The sequence below is a fragment of the Ambystoma mexicanum genome, chromosome 12 (genome assembly GCF_040938575.1).
Source record: "Ambystoma mexicanum isolate Mex_15411 chromosome 12, UKY_AmexF1_1, whole genome shotgun sequence".
In the NCBI taxonomy this organism is placed as follows: Eukaryota; Metazoa; Chordata; class Amphibia; order Caudata; family Ambystomatidae; genus Ambystoma; species Ambystoma mexicanum.
The window spans coordinates 818,379,115-818,397,411 of NC_090936.1; the positions used below are offsets into that span (position 1 = coordinate 818,379,115).

Genomic DNA, 18,297 nt, shown 5'->3' on the forward strand with positions numbered 1-18,297 from the left:
AAATTAAGGAACTATAACTGCTTTAATACCAGCACTTAGTGGTGGCAGGCATAGAACGATTGACAGAAGGAAAACACATCGGCAGAATCAAACATATGGAATCAAATACAAAGACTCTGGGCCTCATTACAAGGAGGGCGGTAAGGGGTTAACGGCGACGGCAAAGGTGCCAGAGCCGTTAACCCCTTACCGGCCCATTACGAGGTCCGCTCGCGGGACCAGCTCAGGACGCCTGGTTTTACCAGACATCCTTAGCGGGTCCCGTGAGCGGCCCGGCATGCTAACAACAGGCCCGTCATTAACAGGCCCGTTGTTAGCATGCTCCCCATTCCCATTGAGGGGGCTCAAATGGGAATGGGGATGGACCGGGTTCGGGTTTCCTGAGTGGGAAAATACTGGGCCCTCCAAGGTCGAAATGGCCCGGTATTTCCCCATTCAGGGAACCCGGACCTGGGTTTGGGGCAAGCCATGCCTTAATAAGGGCATGGCTACCTCCAAACTCGTAATGAGTCCCTCAGATATAAACACAAACATAACCATGCACACACATATACAAAAACACACACATATGCACACAAATATAACTTATGAACATTATACTGTAAAATGCAAGTAATTAAATGCACATGCACTGAAACATAAAGAGTCATTATGCGGGTCATTACAAGTTTGTCAGTATTCTGGTGTTAAATCCACCAGAATACAAGAAAACAGATTTATCTATACCGCCACTTGGTCCAGTGGTATTTCCACAGGATTATGAGTGGTGGTAGAGTGGTCTAAGTCTCCATTTCATGGACTCCCATTGGACTCCATTGGGTTTTTGCTAGTATTACAAGTGCTGCTACTACTGATGCCTGTAATCCCTGTACGCTTTGCTGTTAAGGTGGCGGAATGACCTCCAACTCTTAACTGGAGGTCAATCCGTCACCTTACCGGTATACTCGTAGTTGGCCAGTGGGATAATGTGCCAGTATACGGTAATACCGCCAGGTCATTACTGCACCACCCAACTCATAGTAAGCCCCAATTATTGTCTGGAAGGCCCTTTACCATCCTTTCTTCTCCCCTCTTCTCCTGGGTCATAGAGCAGGCATTTCATGATGTGCGACTTGTATATGAAGAGTGCTTTAACCGAGAAGTCACAAGTATGGTGCAGGTACAGTACCATTTTCATATCAGTCCGTGTTCCAATCATGCCTCAGCTGAAAACTACAGGGCTCTGCAGTTTCCTGTGTGCGCAGCGTCGGGCAGCTGCTCATGACGCCTTTTCTGTTTTGTTTCTGTATCTGAGGGGTAGCTTTTCTCACCCATTTCAGTAAAAGCGTGGAGGACGCTGACATAATGAGGAGGAGAAAAAGATGTAAAATGAATGCAGTTCAGGCGGAGAGAAGGGATGCAGCAGAGGAAAAAGGAGTGTATGCAGAGAACAAAGGGTTTCAGAATCAAGCACAGGTTAAGTGATGCAGCCGGAAAGTCCATAAGGTAGGGGATTGCAGGTAGTGGGGACGTTCTGAAGAAAAAAGTACAGGACAGAAAGAAAAGTGTGCAGATGAGAAAGGGGTACAGTGTAGAAAGGAGAACGGATATAGGGGAGTAGCCAGATAGGTTGCATGCGTTTTTAAAGACTGAATTTTGACCGGCCAATTATCTTATTGCACATTTTTACCATTGTTTTTATGCAAAAGGTGGGGACGACCCTCTAGCACTCTCCTGACACTTGTCCCTGCGCCCTTACGTTCTCCTTGAAATATTGGATCACCCCCACCTACTTTCTAACTTTCTATATTTTACTGTTGGACTGGAGCTTTTAAATGATAAATCAGGAAAACATTCAAAGCTGTTCCGGCCTCTTTAACAGAGCCTATCTGTCATAGATTAAAATGACCAGGCCTGTTTGACCAGTCTTCTAATTCTCGCAGAACAAGTTTTGCAAATATTTTTCCAACAGGGTCGAGAAGGGCGATAGGCCAGTAGTTCCTTTGTTCCGACCTATAGCCCCTCTTCAAAATCAAGACAACCATAGAGGTCCTCCAATATCTTGGCACCTGTTTTAACATATTAACTTGGTCAGTTTCCCAAGAAAGCTTGACCATAATTCTGGCCCCTCTTTAAGATGCATGTTGGTCAATCCATACGAGCCTAGTGCCCTGGACCTGCTAGCTTTTAGACTAAGCAGCAAGATTTCTTCTTCACCAGTCAGAAAAAAAAAACCTGGTCATCAAATTGTTTTCTCATTGCGTCTGATCTATACTTTCTGGATTAAAGAGCCTGGTTTAGTGGTCTATCCACGTTGGTTCCGCCACTGCATTACACTGCGGGTTTCCGGCGGGATATTTTTCGACTTTAGCATTTTCCAGTTATCCCTTGCCTTCTTACTTTATTCTGCAGCATTTGCTCTGCATCTTCCTAGATCAGTTTGTGTTTTTTTGCTTTGACCCAGTTTTTATACTGTTGTTTTTTAATTCTGACCAATACAACAAACATTGAATTATTCTCAGCTTTTAGCTTCTTTAAGTCTGATATTAATAACTTCCTTCAAATTAATAATTCTGCGTCATAACAGCGTTTGTGCATGAAATCAGATGTTATACCACTTCTTCTGACTTCACCATAAGTCTTCAGAAGTTTGGGATAATCCACAGCATTGCTGTTATGTGTCTTCCTCTTGTCTGTTGTACCTTCTTAGATTCATCAGATGCAATATTTTAGATGAATTTATTATTAACCAATTTCGTCCCTGAGCAATCTCAGCATGGAAAGAGTGAACTTGTTCTTGAAATGTATTGGTTAAAATGCATGTGGGTTTTAATATATCATGGACATTATGTGACGTTGGTATGACCTCAAGCATGGATACCCAAGGATGCAGGTTCCCTGATACATAAAAATAGTCCAAAACCTTCTTCACACTGCCTCATTTCCATGTGCGGCATGCTGGCATTTGTCCCCTGGTTTGACCATTTATCAAATGTAATCCTCACAAACCCACTTTCTCAGACCAAGCAACACTTTTTTTTCTCCGATTCTGATGGTGTCTTATTTTCTTCAAAGGTGGAGGTTGGAATTTTCTTCAGAATGGTCATGTTGAAGTCGCCACATATTATGATTATTGATTCTTCCAGGATTTCACAAAATGTACCGATCGAGTCCATACTCAACTCTATACATTTTACATTGCTAATTCCCAATGGAGTTCCAGTATATGTTTTATATGATTAGCCATTCAGGAATGTTTGTCATCCGGCCAAAAATCCGGTCTTAAACACCTGTATGTAGGGGTTTATATTCCATGTCTCGATATTATCAAATGATCTTCTATTTCTTATAAGAGTTACTAGCCCGAGGTTGATCTATCCCTGTTACCTTTTGTTGCTGGATTTAGGAAAGTTACAAAACCATCTAAACCTGTTATTGTACTTAACCAGTCTCATTTAAACAGACAATCTCATACTCCTCCCAATTAACTGTCCATTGGTAAACAGATGCCCAAAACCTCTCGTATTCCAGCTTCCGATGATCCACGTGTCCTGCTTTGGATGGTGCAATAGTTTGGGACCTTTCTTTTTTGTTACGAGAGCTTCAGCCAACCAGGACCAGGATTCATGCTTATCTTTAGTCAGATCATTATCCTGGTTCGATATTGCATCTCTTTTGGCAGATCTAGTTTTTCCCACCGTAATATTTAAGAGAGGTTTGGTGCCAGCTCAAAATCATCTCTTCCTCTATTAGTAAGAGGCTCTTGAATTATTTGGATAATCAATGGGACTTTGGGTTTCTTCCAGAAACAGGACATTTTCCCATCTAGCCCTGTGCTAATCACCACACTTTCCTATGTATTTTCCATCACATCAAAATAAAAAGGGGAAAGAACAGCTGCACTTCCTCCAGGATCGTTTGCTTGATCAGTTTGGATTCTAGGTGACCTATGGGCCAATCCAGCAGCTCCTCACCCAGGAATTCAACCCTAGAGATGTCCTTGCATCTCAGTAATCGAAATCTTGGTATATGTTATAACCATCTTAAGACAATTCCTTTATTCATATCAGTCTGTCATCAATGTGGAAGAGCCTTTCCTAGACAATGCTTAGATCCTCATCCACCAATCCCTTTCTTCCATCTCCACTAGTTCTCCTTTGGGCCCATTAATTTTTTCTGAAATTTGGTCGGTGGAGACAAGGTGGTTATGTGGAGTGCTCACACTTGTCAATGTAGTCAGTGGAGCCTTTTGGTCAGTTGTTAAAGCTAGACATTTTTGTTCCAGCGTTTTGAACTCCTGGAAGGACTTCCCCATAGTGGTTCACCCTCTTTATTTATGATTGACCATATCAGCTTGTCAACCTGTTCTTCCATCATCGACAAACTACTGTCTTCCTCATCTTCTTGGATCATCTCCTCACATGAATATATTGAGACCAACATGTGTTGTTCTGTCATTTATTCCTCTGGGTTGTCTCCCTTATTTCTCTATCTGCAGTCTGGAGTTGCCTCTTCAACCAATATTTGTGCATTAGTTTTCTGGATTTCTTCAATACCTATATGCTGGGCTTCCTTAGATTTTTCCAATGTGTTGCCCTTATTTGTTTTCGGGCTCATAGGGATGATTAGGTTGCTCAGGAAATTCCGAGAGTCATTAGATTTAATGTGAGGTTCTTTTGATCAGCCTTTTGGGGTTCCAGATGCTGAAGTGACTTCATCCCTTTTTTCGTGTTGTTTTGTTTTTATTCTCAAAAACATCGGGTATTCTTTGACAATGTTTGCAGGTCAGGGGTCTATAAGGATCCGATCATCACCTACTCCTCCACCCCAGCACCACTCCCTGTTCCCTGCTTCTCACAGGTTTATGACAGTTTAGGGGCCCATAAATCCAACTTGCAGCCAGGGTCGATTTTCTCTGATCCTATTACCACTTTATCTGTTTGACAAGCGATATGTAATGCTTTTTCGTGACAGGCTTTTTGGCCCTATCGTTAAAGCTAATTGTGTTTGTGTCTGTACATCATGTAGTTGGCTCTTTGCACACGTCATTGAAGAAATTTGAGTTTGCTTCTGTAAATTTGGAGGTTACCCTTTGTGGAAAAGCTTCCTCCAGTCCCAAGGCACCTATGTCACCTCTCGCTCTTGATAATCTTCTTTGCCTCTTTTCTTCGTTTAAGGGGTCTAAGATACTATGTAGTATGCTTGTGATTTCTTCACTGTTTTTGTCCAATTTGTCCTGGATTGCGGTGACAAAGTCTTCTACAAAATCATATTTGAATGGAGCATATCAGATAAAGTAGTTTGATCTTTTAATTGATTGTATATTGACTTGTATCTTTTTATAAAGGGGCCATAGTTATTAATAAGGTAGCCACAGTGCTAGAATGTATCCCAGACCCACCAGCATCTTTTTTACATCCGCGTTAAGTGAGACCCGATCTTCCACCCCACCCAGGGCACAAGGAGTAGCAATGGGATTAGAGATATGGATAGATGTCCAAATACTTGGGGAAGGCTGCAAGTCTCCACTCACCATCTTAACCCAAACCGTTTCCTCCCTTCCATTCTTTTCTGAGTTTGTCTGGGCGATGGATCGTCAGCACTATTCAGCAGTCAGTCCACAGTGTTCCGAGACTCATTTCGCACTCCCATCTTGACATACATCAGGACTGCAGACATTAAGCCAAAAGTGAACCTCATTGCACTTGGTACTACAAATCTTCCTAGCCCCATGTTAAACACGTCCATACTTATCGTGCCTGCATGTGCTAATGTGACATGTGATCTGCATCTTCCTGAATCTGCTAAAGAGAGTTCCACTGTCCCTGTTTACATTAACTGTGACCTGCCTCTGCCCAGTATTGCTGCTATTGACTCCTTGGTGTCACTGCCACCTAAATGTGATTTGCTTTTGCCTAACAGAGTAGTTATTGCTACCCCTGTGCTAGGGTCTAATACTAATGATCTGCCTTTGCCTAACATTGTGTGAAAGCCATACCAACTGCCATCACAACCTTTACATGTGCCCTAATTAATGCCCGTCCCCTCCCAGCCCATGCCATGCATGGACGTTCATGACTTCATTATCAAGGGTAACATTGACCCACTGATACTGTGTGAAACCTGGCTGAGTGAAACATCCGGCCCTGCACGTAATGCTTCCTCTAACTGTACTGCCACACTCCTTGTAGTCTATCGACCACCAGGGTCAGCCCTGGACTTCCAATAAGTCTTGATTTATACCCTTTCAGATAACCTGAAACAAACTAGCAGATCCATGCTCTTGGGTGATCTTAATTTACGTCTGTATGACCCTAATGACTCCCAAGCAGCAGCAATTAACAAAGCCCTATCCACCCTACAGTTCAGTCAGTCCATCTCTGAGCCAATCAATATGAAGGGCCACACCCTCGACTGGGTGGCCCATCATAACTGTTCTGTCCTGGTTACAGACATGTCTCCCATTCCATGGTCTGACCATCATTCCATTCAATTTGACCTAAACATCATGAAGAGGTCATTGAAGCAAGTGAATCCATGCCCGCAGGTATTCACTAGAAGCTCTTGTCAGCTCACGAAGGAGAGGCTCACTCCATGCCTCATGCTGCCTGCCCTTCAGCCCCCCTTCTCTAAGGACCCAGAAATTATTTTTAGTGCATTTAAATCTGTCATCTCTCAAGCGGTTGATGCCATTACTCCCCTCACCCTAAGGAAAGCTAAGCGGTCCAAGCCCTCCAATGCATGGTTCTCCCAGGACCTTCTAGAGGTACATGCCAAAAAGAAGACAGCATTGTCCACCTGGAAAGCTAAACCTAATGATGCCTCCAAGGTGGCTTTTAAAAGTATTTCCAAAGAATACAAGGCGGCCAATGTTAAAGCTAAATCTGCATCATATAATAAGACGATAGCCAAGGCCAAATCAGGGACCAAAGAAATCTTTGCCATTTTTAGGGAGTTGAAAACCCCCATAACCCCTCCGCAGATCCTCCTCAAGGATGAACACTGATGTAATGATATCCAAGCTTCTATGCTGGATAAACTTAACACCTTACAAAGTAAAATTCTCGTACATCAACAGGCCATCACCTGACAAATTGCTAACCTACACAGTAGCAAGTCTGTTGAACATGGATCTGAGGGACCCCCATCATTCACCTTCAAGGAAATGAGTGAACCTGAAGTCATTGCCCTCCTCAAATCCATTAAACCTTGCCATTGTAAAGGGGATACCTGCCCTGTGCAGCTTATCAAAGATTGTGCCCCCACCATGGCCCCTTTCATCAGAGCTTTCATTAATGCATCCTTCCACTCGGGCCATGTCCCAACTGGTCTTAAAGAAGCTTGGGTATGCCCTCTCCTTAAGAAACTCTTGCTTGACCCTAAGGTCCCAGGGAACTATAGACCTACCACTACAGTTCCATTCCTTTGAAAAATCCTCGATAAGGCAGCCTGTCTGCAAATCCAAAGCATTCCTGGAAGCTAAACAGCTTCTTGGCCTCTGGCAGTCAGGCTCCCGTCCAGGTCATGGCCCCGAAACTGCATTGTTAGATGTAAAAAATCAATTGGATCACTTCTGTGATGCAGTCAAACCTGTGCTTTTTTCGCTCCTTGATTTATCCGCAGCGTTTGACCTGGTTGATCATATCACAATCTGCCACCAACTCTCCTCTGCTGAAAATTTCTCCCCTAAAGCTTGTGCTTGGATATCCTTGTTTCTTCAGGAAAGGGTTATGAAAGTCTTCTCTGACTCAGCCTGTGCAAACCCAAGTTACATAAAATGTAGCATCCCACAAGGTTCCTGCATCGCGCCTAGCCCGTATAACCTATTCGCGAGGCCACTGTTCATCATCTTGGACGCACTGGGCATCTCATACATCAATTATGCGGATGATACGCAGGTGCTTACGCCCCTTACTGGTGATTACAAGTCCGACTTGAACACCCTCAATTCTATATACTCAACTATCCAAAGTTGGATGGCAGAAAACTGGCTTTGCCTCAATACTGAGAAAACCGAACTTCTGTTTATTGGACTCCCTACTACTATTGGAAGACTGGCCAAACAATATAGCTCCTTCCTGATTGATACCACACCAATCAAGGTATCTCAGGCTGTCAAAATCGTGGGTATATTCTTGGACTCCAATCTTACTATGGACAGACAGGTCAACGCCATTGCCTGTACTTCAGCATACAATTTGAAATTGCTTAATACAGCCAGACCCTTTCTCTCAAAACAGAACTGTCTCACTATTGCAAGCGCAATAATAGGACCCTGATTGGACTATTGCAATGCCCTCTTTGTAGGGACCGCTGGAAAGAATATCTCCAAGCTCCAAATAGTACAAAACAATACCCTTAGGGCCGCCACGGGTATCTCCAAAAGGGATCATATCTCTGAAACCAGAAAACAGGTCCACTGGCTCCCCATCAAAGAAAGGACCATCTTTAAAACTCTTGCCCTCACTCATAAATGTGTCCATAAACTCTCTAGCTTGCCCAAAGAATTACCAATCCTCTCTCAGTCAGACTTATTAGAGCAGTTTACACCGATAGAATTGCCATCCCTAAGACCCAGAGAGTTTGCGCGGGAGGCACAAGCTTCCAAACCATGGCCGTAACTCATTGGAACACCATGCCACCTTACATTAGGAGGATTGATTTACAATCAGTCTTTCACAAAGCAATTAAAACTATGTTATTTGTATAGCATAGCAACTCTTGCTCGGGTGTATACTAATGTATAATCTGAAATCTGTAAATTATACTAATGTATGATCTGAAATCTGTAATGTATTTTCTGTACTGTATTGTTCACCTGATGTAATGTAAATACATTACAGAGATTCTCTCCCTCTGAACTAAGTTAATGCTCCATGTGACCCTGAGCAACTCCAGGAACCAAGTATTCTTTCTATATTAAACAATACAATATCTTACAACAGCGCTTCGATGCCTTTGGGCTGTAGCGCACTTTACAAATTCAAATAAAATAAAAATTGAATTTAAAAATTGCTTTTTTTTCTTAAAGGTGTCTTCCTTCAAAGGATTTCTTTAATTCTCTAGCATTTGCAGTTTGTTGTGCAGTTAATTATACCTTCTGGCAATGTCACCACCTCCTGGTTGTTTCAGTGGGGTACTGTTGCCCTTCTTTGATTCAACAGTTGTATGTGTGCTGCTTACCCCAACTCGTTGTTCCAGCAAGATCCAGCTTTCCAAAAGAATGGAATCTTTGAATTCTATGGCGTTGTATGTTTTTTCCTTTGAAGGTGATCTTGGTGTGAGGCCACTTTAACCTGATGTTGAAAAATGTATATAAATAAAGCTTTGGCCCCCTGCTGCCATTAATTCCCAAGCCAGCTGGTTTCCAATGCGTGGCACCTTTGAAGGAAAGAAGGAGCATAGTAGGGGGTGAAGAGGTTGCCCCTCCTCATTTCTACCCCCTATGGATTGTGTGGTCAAATCAGTCATTGCCAGTCTTCCCTTGGGACTCCTTGCATCACTTTTGGTGGAGGTATGACAAGGATATGACTGTAAAGTTGCTTGGATTACTTTTCTCGTATTCTACCTATTCTGGACCTTCTGGCACCTTACGTTGCTGCAATTCAGACAAAGGGGTCAATTGCACTTTTTCTACTATTGCCAGGGGGTGAGAAGCACCACCTGATTTAGACTTAAGCTATGGTGACACCGGCTTCGATTCTTTTAAATCTTTCCCACAAGCCTTCTCCAAATTCGCTGAAACCCCTGGTGCCTCTCGGGAGATTTTCCACTTCTGAGACTGTTCGGGAGCAGATACTAAATGAGGTAGAGGCAAGGTCAAATGCAGAGAAGGGAGTTATTTAGGTGTGCCATAATTTTCTATATATGATGCCGTAGAAGCTGTTACCAAAATGGAGGGTTCAAGCGGGAGTAGAGGATTGGGAACTAACTCAAAATGATCCAAATCAAAAAGATCAACCACCCTAGGTTTCACAACCTGCATGGAGTTAATGGGTAGTTGATCAAATGTATTTATTAATGTTGTTGGTCTAGCCCATCCGGGCCTGCTCAGTTAATTTCTCTAATTAGTGCAGTCAATAAGAGGTCTGATGAATACAATGGAGTCCTCCTCCCATGTGGCCAGGGGAGGACAGGCGCTACCCGATCCTGACCCTGTGGGTGGCTATATGAAGGAGGATCACATGGGAGGGGACAGCCAGCAGGGAGATTACATGGATTAATTGGATAAGGTGCAGTTTCCCCCAATTTCCCATCAGGAAGACACAAAGTTCCACTATACCATAATGGCCTATTTCCATGCATTGGTTCCCCCCTATTATGAAAATAAAGAAACCTTTTCCCAACACTCTTTAGGCTAAACTCCCATCATAACTTTAAGAGTAAAAGTTCCAAGAAAACCCTTTCTGGTTCCAGTTTTCTGTCATGTAGAACTGATCTTCCCTACAGCATCATTGAGAAAGACTCTTCAAGTACTATGCCTTAGAAACCATCAATGGACTTAAATTCCCACTATCACCTAAGTCATCAGTTAATGTCAGGCCAGGGGACTTTAGTTCCCACAACCACCTAAGTACTGAGACAAGGAGGATGAAGGAATTGATACAGAGCAGCAGGAGCGTCAAGCTTAATGAGTGTGCTAGTTGTTTGGTGAAAACTCCTGTTTGCAGAACCTTTGAAAAGGGAAACTGAACTATGAGAGAGAGCTTGAGAGAAGATGTGGTATCTCAATTGAAGACGTACAGAAGCCGGAGGCACAAGTCTGTGTACAGAAGCTGGAGGAACTTCTGGTGTGTGGAAGCTGAAGCCACGAGTCAGAGTAGTGGAGAAAAGGAGGTTGCCAGAGAGAAGGAAATTAACATGGTTCGAGCAAGGCATGCCGTGGAGATGCCAGGAACCATTAGAGGATTCCTGGGTGTCCGGCACCCGAGAGAAGCAGCGGTGTCCTTACCAGGAGCTGAAGGGAAGCCAGCACGCAGATGAGAGCCAGAAGAGAAGCTGGAGAGATGTTACAGCAGCCCAGAGTGGGAAGCAAGTGGCGAAGTTGGACCACAAAAATGTGAGCAGGACTGAAGATGTTACACAGAGCTGGTGAGGCCACCCGAGCAGAGTGCGGACCCTGGGGTGTTTCGACAACCACAGCAAAGAGAATTTTAACATTGTGCAGTTACGGAATGTAAAAGAACAAGCAGGTTGTTTGTACATCAAAAGGGCAGAGTGCCAACCCGAACCACAAATGGAAATGAAAACAAATGCAGGGAAAGCTTAAAAGAACAGTGAAGAAAGCACCTATACCTATGTAAGGTATATGCTACTTGGATATAAAGAGCAACCATAATATATGAGAAGTTGTGGCAAGCAGACACCAGCAGTTGTGAATGCAAAAGAAGTCCTGGCAGGAGAGTAAACCAGACATTTGGAAGTGCATACAGAGTCCTGGAAGGGGAATATAACAGGCACATTTCAAACCTACAAGGAGTGTAAATGAGAAGCAGTGTTTGTTAAACAAAGAAGGAACTTGTGTTAAAAGTAGGAACTTTTGTTAAAGAAGAACTTACAAGACTGAACAGCCTTTTATCTAACAGGATTGTTGTGGGCCAAGAAAGACACAAAGAACTGTTAGACGCAGAGACATGTGTGATAGCATTGAAGAATCCAGGGTAAGGCAGCCCCCTTCTGGATATAAGGACTTTCCCATTTTAGAGAACATTTCCATTGGAGCTAATCTATTTTTATTTAAGAACACTTTTTTTGCAAATACCAGGTTAAAGACATTTCCCTTTCCACTTTATTATTTTTTTTGTGGTGTGAGGGTCAGGAAATAACCTTTGGACACAAGGACAGCTGTTGATTTCTGACAAACTAACAAAGAATGATCCTCAGTCAGACCATCCAGCTTATGGCGATTTTGCGATTTGCAAAAAAATCGCAAAATTTGCCATTTCCCGCAATTGCCGCTATAAATCATTAAATGAGCGCAAAAAAGACACGTTAGCTTAGTGTGTCTTTTTTCGCGCTCATTTAATGATTTAGAGCGAACACAGCTGGCTGCTGATTGCAGCAGCTTGAGGGTTAACACCTCGGCTCTGCGTTGCAGGCCCAGGATTGGGGGAGGGGCACGCAGGCCTGGGAGATGCACAGCATTTGGCTGTGACCCCAGGCACCTCCAAGGCTCATTGAGTGCCCGAGCTGACAGTTGGTGAAGCTAGCCAGGTAAGCACTGGCCTGTCCACTCATCTGCCCCCAACTCAGAGCACCCAAAGAGGCCACTGGACTGTTTTCATTCCCGGTGCTCAACAGGAAAGTAAATTACTTTCCTGTCGAGCGCCGGAAAAGAAAGCATAAACTTAATGCTTCCTGACGCTCGTCTACAATTGGTATCATGCAGCCCAGCCTCAAGGCTGGGCTGCATAATACCAATTGAAGACTCTCGTAGCTGTATTAATTTCAAATTGCTTTACAATTGGTATCATGGGCTGCATGATACCAATTGTAAAGCAATTTGAAAACGAATACAGCTACGAGCGTTTGTATCATGCAGCCCAGCCTTGAATCAAGGCTGGGCTGTATGACACCAATTACGCACATAATTGGGTGTTAAAATTTATGAAAGGCAAATGCCATTCGTCCTGTGCAATTTTGGTGGTTATGCAAAGCCAATTTAATGATATATGCACATTTCACCTTGATATGCTAATTTCTGATGACATCACATGCCATTGCATTTGTTAATGAGTTCCCTCCCCCACTTTAATTTGTAGGACTTGACCCCTGGTAGTGTTGTGATGTTTCATTTCTGTTTGTGGGTGTGTTTAGTCACCATGTGTGGGTGGCATAACCAAGGAATTATGACCACCCAAGAGAGTTCATTGTTTGGCTAGGTATTATGGGCTTGCAGTTACTGCCACTGCATTGCCCCTGTGTCTTGGCCTCATGGATTCCTTCCATGGAGAAGTGTAGAGTTGTTCCCCCTCTCTCCTGGGGTCATAGGACAAGCGAAAAGCAAACCTATGGGCTTCAACCAGGGTTACACTTTTGAATTCAAGCCTATCTGTTTATTTGCTTTCCACTTGTCTGCTGGAAGTAGTGGCACAGCACCATTTCCTTGGAGCTCATCAGGCTGTATCCCCCTTCCCCCACCACAATCCAAAATGTTAGGCTGTGGTGACTCGACCTGGCTGTCCTACAGAGCGCAGCCAGACAGAACACATTTTGTTCCTCACTAACAAAAGCCTTGCAATTACTTGGTTTTAGGCTAAAAAAGATGTTAAATGATATATTTTTCAACGTTAGAAAATGCCGCAAAAAACTTAGTTGGGTGCCGCAATTTTTTTCTTTTTTGTGCCGCAATATTTTCCATTTCATGCCGCAATTTTCTGGAGGGTCTGCTCAGTTTCTTTTTTTGTTTTAGCTAGGCAAACTCCACTTAGAGCAGTGTAGAGGAGCAGTTGGACACATTTTCCGTAACTCCTGCCCCCTCACAGCCATCATATTGCAACAGTAGGAGAAGAGCCCTATATGGAACTCCATGTGTTGTTCCTATACCGCATCAAGTGTATGAGAGATAATATGCACTCAGACAACCATATCGAATGTATACTTGTACTGAAAGAGTGGGAGGATGTTGTGTGGAAATGTGTCAGCACGCACCATTGGACATCATGGAACGATAAGTGAAATCAGATGAGGGTAGAGTGATTTCATAAAGAAGATGTACGAAGACATACTGAAACAATATGAAAATACTTAAGAGTGACGATGTAACTGAAGCAACAAGAGAACCATATACGAAATAAAAGAGTAATCATGTATTCAAAAGAAGATGAAGTAACTTTCTGATCAATAAATGCAAATACGCAGTAACGAAAGGTAGATAAGACATATAGAAGCTTGCTATACAGGAATATATTACCTGGCTTGGATGGCCATAATTGGAAAATGGACGCCTGCTCGTGTTAAGATTCAATCCAGCTACCTCAGAGACAGACCAGGGTTGCAGAGTCAGGAGACACTGGTAGAACAGTTTTGTGTGCAAAATAAAGAGGAGTCTATGTTGGCCTGGGATCAACAATGCTATAATTAAGCAACAATTTCAAGGCACAAAGGGAGGCAGACGGGTAAGCCATGGACTTAAGACATATTCCACTTAGATTAAAGAAGAAGAAAACATCTGCAAGAGTCAGACATTGGACAATTAAAAGTGTATACAATCTATATAAAATGGAGTGAGCAAGTCTACAGAGGCCAAGGCAAGCAATGATACTCAGTATAATTAAATCAAATAGCAGTAAATAAGAGGTTGAAATGGCCAAATTTGTGGTCTCTTCACATGTGATCTAAAAGTTGAAAAGAAGGGCTATTCATTAAGCTTCAGATGAAGATCGTGATCTGCTTCCGCTCCCTTGAATGTCCCAGAACAGCAGGCTACAAGGTCAACTTCAGATGGAAAACTTTGGCTCATGGCCCGACTGAAGAGAGATGATCGATTAATTGGGAAAATAGGGAGTAATCTGATGTGACTCAAGCACCTGGGTTTTATTTTGCTTATGTTTTGCTAACAAGCCGAAAGTCCCATGTTGGGTGAGAATGTCAACCAATCAGTGGGTCTATGGGCAATCTGCTATACAATGTTGCATAGAACAATCTATTGCCATTTTGTCCGCTATAATCAGTATTATACGTGTTTAGGTGTTTAAAGGTAGTTTGACGTGTGGCCTACAGTTAAGGGTCAGCCAATGGTGTACTAATCTTTATGTTTTCTATAGGTGGATATGTTCCCTTAACCAATCCCTCCCATCAATATGTTTTACAGTTTGCCACGAATGATGATGTCATAGATGATGCATATTGATGTATAAAACCTCTGTGTAATCAATTTGTATGTGAGTATGCAAGCATCAGTCTGATGTCTGCCAAAAATTGAGAATAAAGTAGTTTATTAATTTACAGAGCTGAAAAATGTCTATCACTCCCAACCAAAATGTGACCTTGTTCAGAAAGCCTGTTGTTGAAAAAAGTATTGAATTTAAAAAATTGTGTCCCGATACAAGTGTTTAGACAAGAACTAGGTCTGATTTCTTTGAGTCTGTCCAGTTATATGGACTGAGATCTTTATTGGTAATCCATCTAGCACAAGAGACGCTTCAAGGTACTAGAGCACAGCAGGATCAGAGAGGCATTTTTCCAACACATTCGAGTTAATAAAAATCTTTAACCAAAAGCATAACAACTTGTATCTGGTTTTTATTTCTGACTCCTCACAGAGGTCACTTATCTCCTGAAGGACGTTGGTCCCCCTATATCAGTTCAGATTAAATTCCTGTTGGTTTGTAGGTTTGCTAGGCTTTCAGAAAGGATCTGTGTGATCTGTTTGAATTTTTTTGCCCACAGCCAATTTGACTGGTTCTTCTTGGGATGTGTTGACTGCATGGAGAACCCCCACACCTCCCCAGAGCCCCTATATGATTTATAAACCCAAACCCAGCCCCACATATTTGTGCGGTCAAAACGGCCTCAAATAAATCGTCCAAATTGGTTGCGGGTAAATCTCTGCAGTCAAATTGAGTAATACCTTAAGAAAAGGGGTGTTGCACAGTGCAGGTTCAGACTTGAAGTGTGGATGGGTCATTTTAGAACCAAATCTCTGCAGATGGTCCGTGTGTTCACCCACTCCAAATCACAAAAACTGTCTCAAAGTGCTGCATAATCAAAAATAACAATACATGTATCTCTCTCTCTGACCATGTCACAATCACTCTCTACTTCTCCCTACCCTTTTTCCTGCAAGTACCCTAAATATCCCTACACATCCTGCAATGACTTCCTTTCAGGAAGTTTTCAGATGCTTCCAGAGACAAACTGGGAGCTCCATCCATGTTTAATCATTTAAGCCACGTAGGCAAATGACAGATGGATATTTCCAAAAGTTCATCCGAGCATCACTTTTGAAGAATCACCCAAAAATAGGTGATTCAGGTTTGTTGCTGGAAATTTCATCCATGCTGAATCATGACATGATTTGCACACTAGCCAGAGAAGCAGAAACAGTCATGGAAACAATCCAAATAGCTCCAAAGGATGAATTGACAAACACACACACAAGCACACAGACTACAGTTGTGTTTTGCCAGGAAAACAAATAATTGATGTATTCTACTTGTGCAATTTGAGATTACTTTTTGTGTAACAGTAGTGTGGTGCATATCCATCAACATGTTTGCCTCATATACATCTAATTCAATAGTAATTGAATGACATACCTTTGGGGTGAACATGTGTCGAATCCCGTCCACTGCACCATTTAAAAGAAGTCCTCTGACTAAAAAGCATATCAAGACCACATATGGGAAGAGGGAACTGAAGTACATGATCTGCAAAAGATGAAAATGCAAAAGAAACTAAGAACATTTGCATACATTCTTCAACTCAATTCATTTCGACTTATTGAGTCACTTTATTTAAACACATTTCGTATAAGGACGTGGGTATCATTTTTAAATAGCTTATTTGCAGCAGGTTATATATAATGACACAGTGATTCTTTACTACAGGCTGGTATACATTTGGAAGTACCATTGGAATACTAAAAACCTGAGATGAAGAATACATGTGAATGAACACTATCCAATCAGAAGCCCCTTTGAACAGCTTCACAGTAGTGTCTATTCATCTTTAAGACAAACAGCCTACAAGCCGTTTTGTAGAGTAACAGGTGAGAAACTTCCTTGATGTCTTTGCCTACAACATATGCCTGTATTCTGCTAATGTAAAAACATGTTCATGATGGCTATGCCCAAGTATGTGCATGCTGGCTGCAGCAATATATGCAGGGAATGCCACATGAGAACATACTCAGGTTTGCTTTGACCATAATGCCAGTAACAATATAAGAAAACATGTATATGCTGGTTGTGCATATATCTGCCAGTATCCCAACATAAGAACACACTCTTGTTGACTTTGCATATAATGCCAGTGAACAACAGTCTATGCCACTGAAAAAAAAACATACCCATACTAGCAGCACCAATGTAGGTCAGTATGCCCACTTAAGAATTGTCATCATATTGACTTTACCCACAATTTATGTAAAACACGTCTTGCCATTTTAAGAAAACATATCCATACTTGCTGCACCAATGCAGCCCAGATTATCCGCACCATAACTCTGATCGTGTTGCCTTTTCCCATCACTGCAGTAAAAAATGCAATGTCAATGTAAGAAAACATGTCCATGCTGTTTACATGAATGGCATAGCATACAACAGAAAAGGAAAGAAAATAAAGCAAACACGATGGCAATACAGGCAGATAATAAAGAGCACCAGGAACATTGACATCTGTAATCAGCAACTTGTTTGAGTGGAAAGATAAAGATCCTTGCGAAAGGCAGGGCCTGATAGTGCAAGATGCAGATGAACCAGAAGAGCATTTCAAAAATGAGAAATCATATAAGAAAATCACATTTAGAAATGAACACTGTCTTGAGTTGGGGAATGTCAAAGTGTATCAAAGTTTTGTTGCTGCCAGAAAACACAAATTCACCAACACTAAAGGAAGTCAACTGAAGCCATACTGTCTTGAAGGCAAGTTAGCACAACATAAAGCAAATATTGGCCTTGAATGACAACCAATGTAAAGAATGGAGAATAGGAAAAAATGTGGCTGTATATTTCAGCACCCACTACGACAGAAGTATGTGTGAGGGATAAAGAAAAGTAGATCAAATAAAGAATACAAAAATAAACATAAGGTTTAGGCCACAATCCCTATTGATATTACGTTAGAGAAGCCCTAGATAATGTTTCCCGACTAGCAGACTTTGTGGGGTTCAGATACAGTATTCGAATTTGCTTTATCATTTGTTGTTTCACAACAGACTTTCAAGCATGTGGACTGGGTAAGCCTGGGAAAATTGAGGTTCAGAAAGAGTTCAGGCCAAGGTCTTTTCAGCCAATGAAACTATATGAACTGGACAAATCTGGTAAGACCCGTGGACTGGTTTCAGAGCAATGATGTCTTTACACCGGGAGGGATGCCTGCAACCTTTGGTTGGAAGCGTGAGACGAGAAGTAATCATATGATGCAGGAACCAGAAGTGGATATCATGAAAGTATTTTTCATGAATGAAAGGGTGCATTTTCTAGGCAGTAGTCAGTTTGTTTCTGCCAGAAGGCCTAGTGATATTTTCAGAATGCTAGTCTTGTCAGTGGTCCAGATAGATTAAGGTTTGCTGTTTTTTTTTCTTCTTTTCTTACAAGACAACAATAAAGCTGACTCTGTTGGTTATCCTTTAATCTGATGCATGAGCCTAGTATC

General features: G+C 42.2%; 1 protein-coding gene across 1 annotated transcript in view; it reads right to left on the reverse strand.

The window, feature by feature from the left end:
• Positions 1 to 18,297, reverse strand: part of SLC6A15 (solute carrier family 6 member 15) — a 778,634-nt gene that overhangs the window by 303,127 nt on the left and 457,210 nt on the right. The window contains exon 6 of the mRNA XM_069629318.1: positions 16,239 to 16,349. Within this exon, the coding sequence (XP_069485419.1) occupies positions 16,239 to 16,349 (111 nt within the window). The remainder of the gene's footprint in view (positions 1 to 16,238; positions 16,350 to 18,297) is intronic.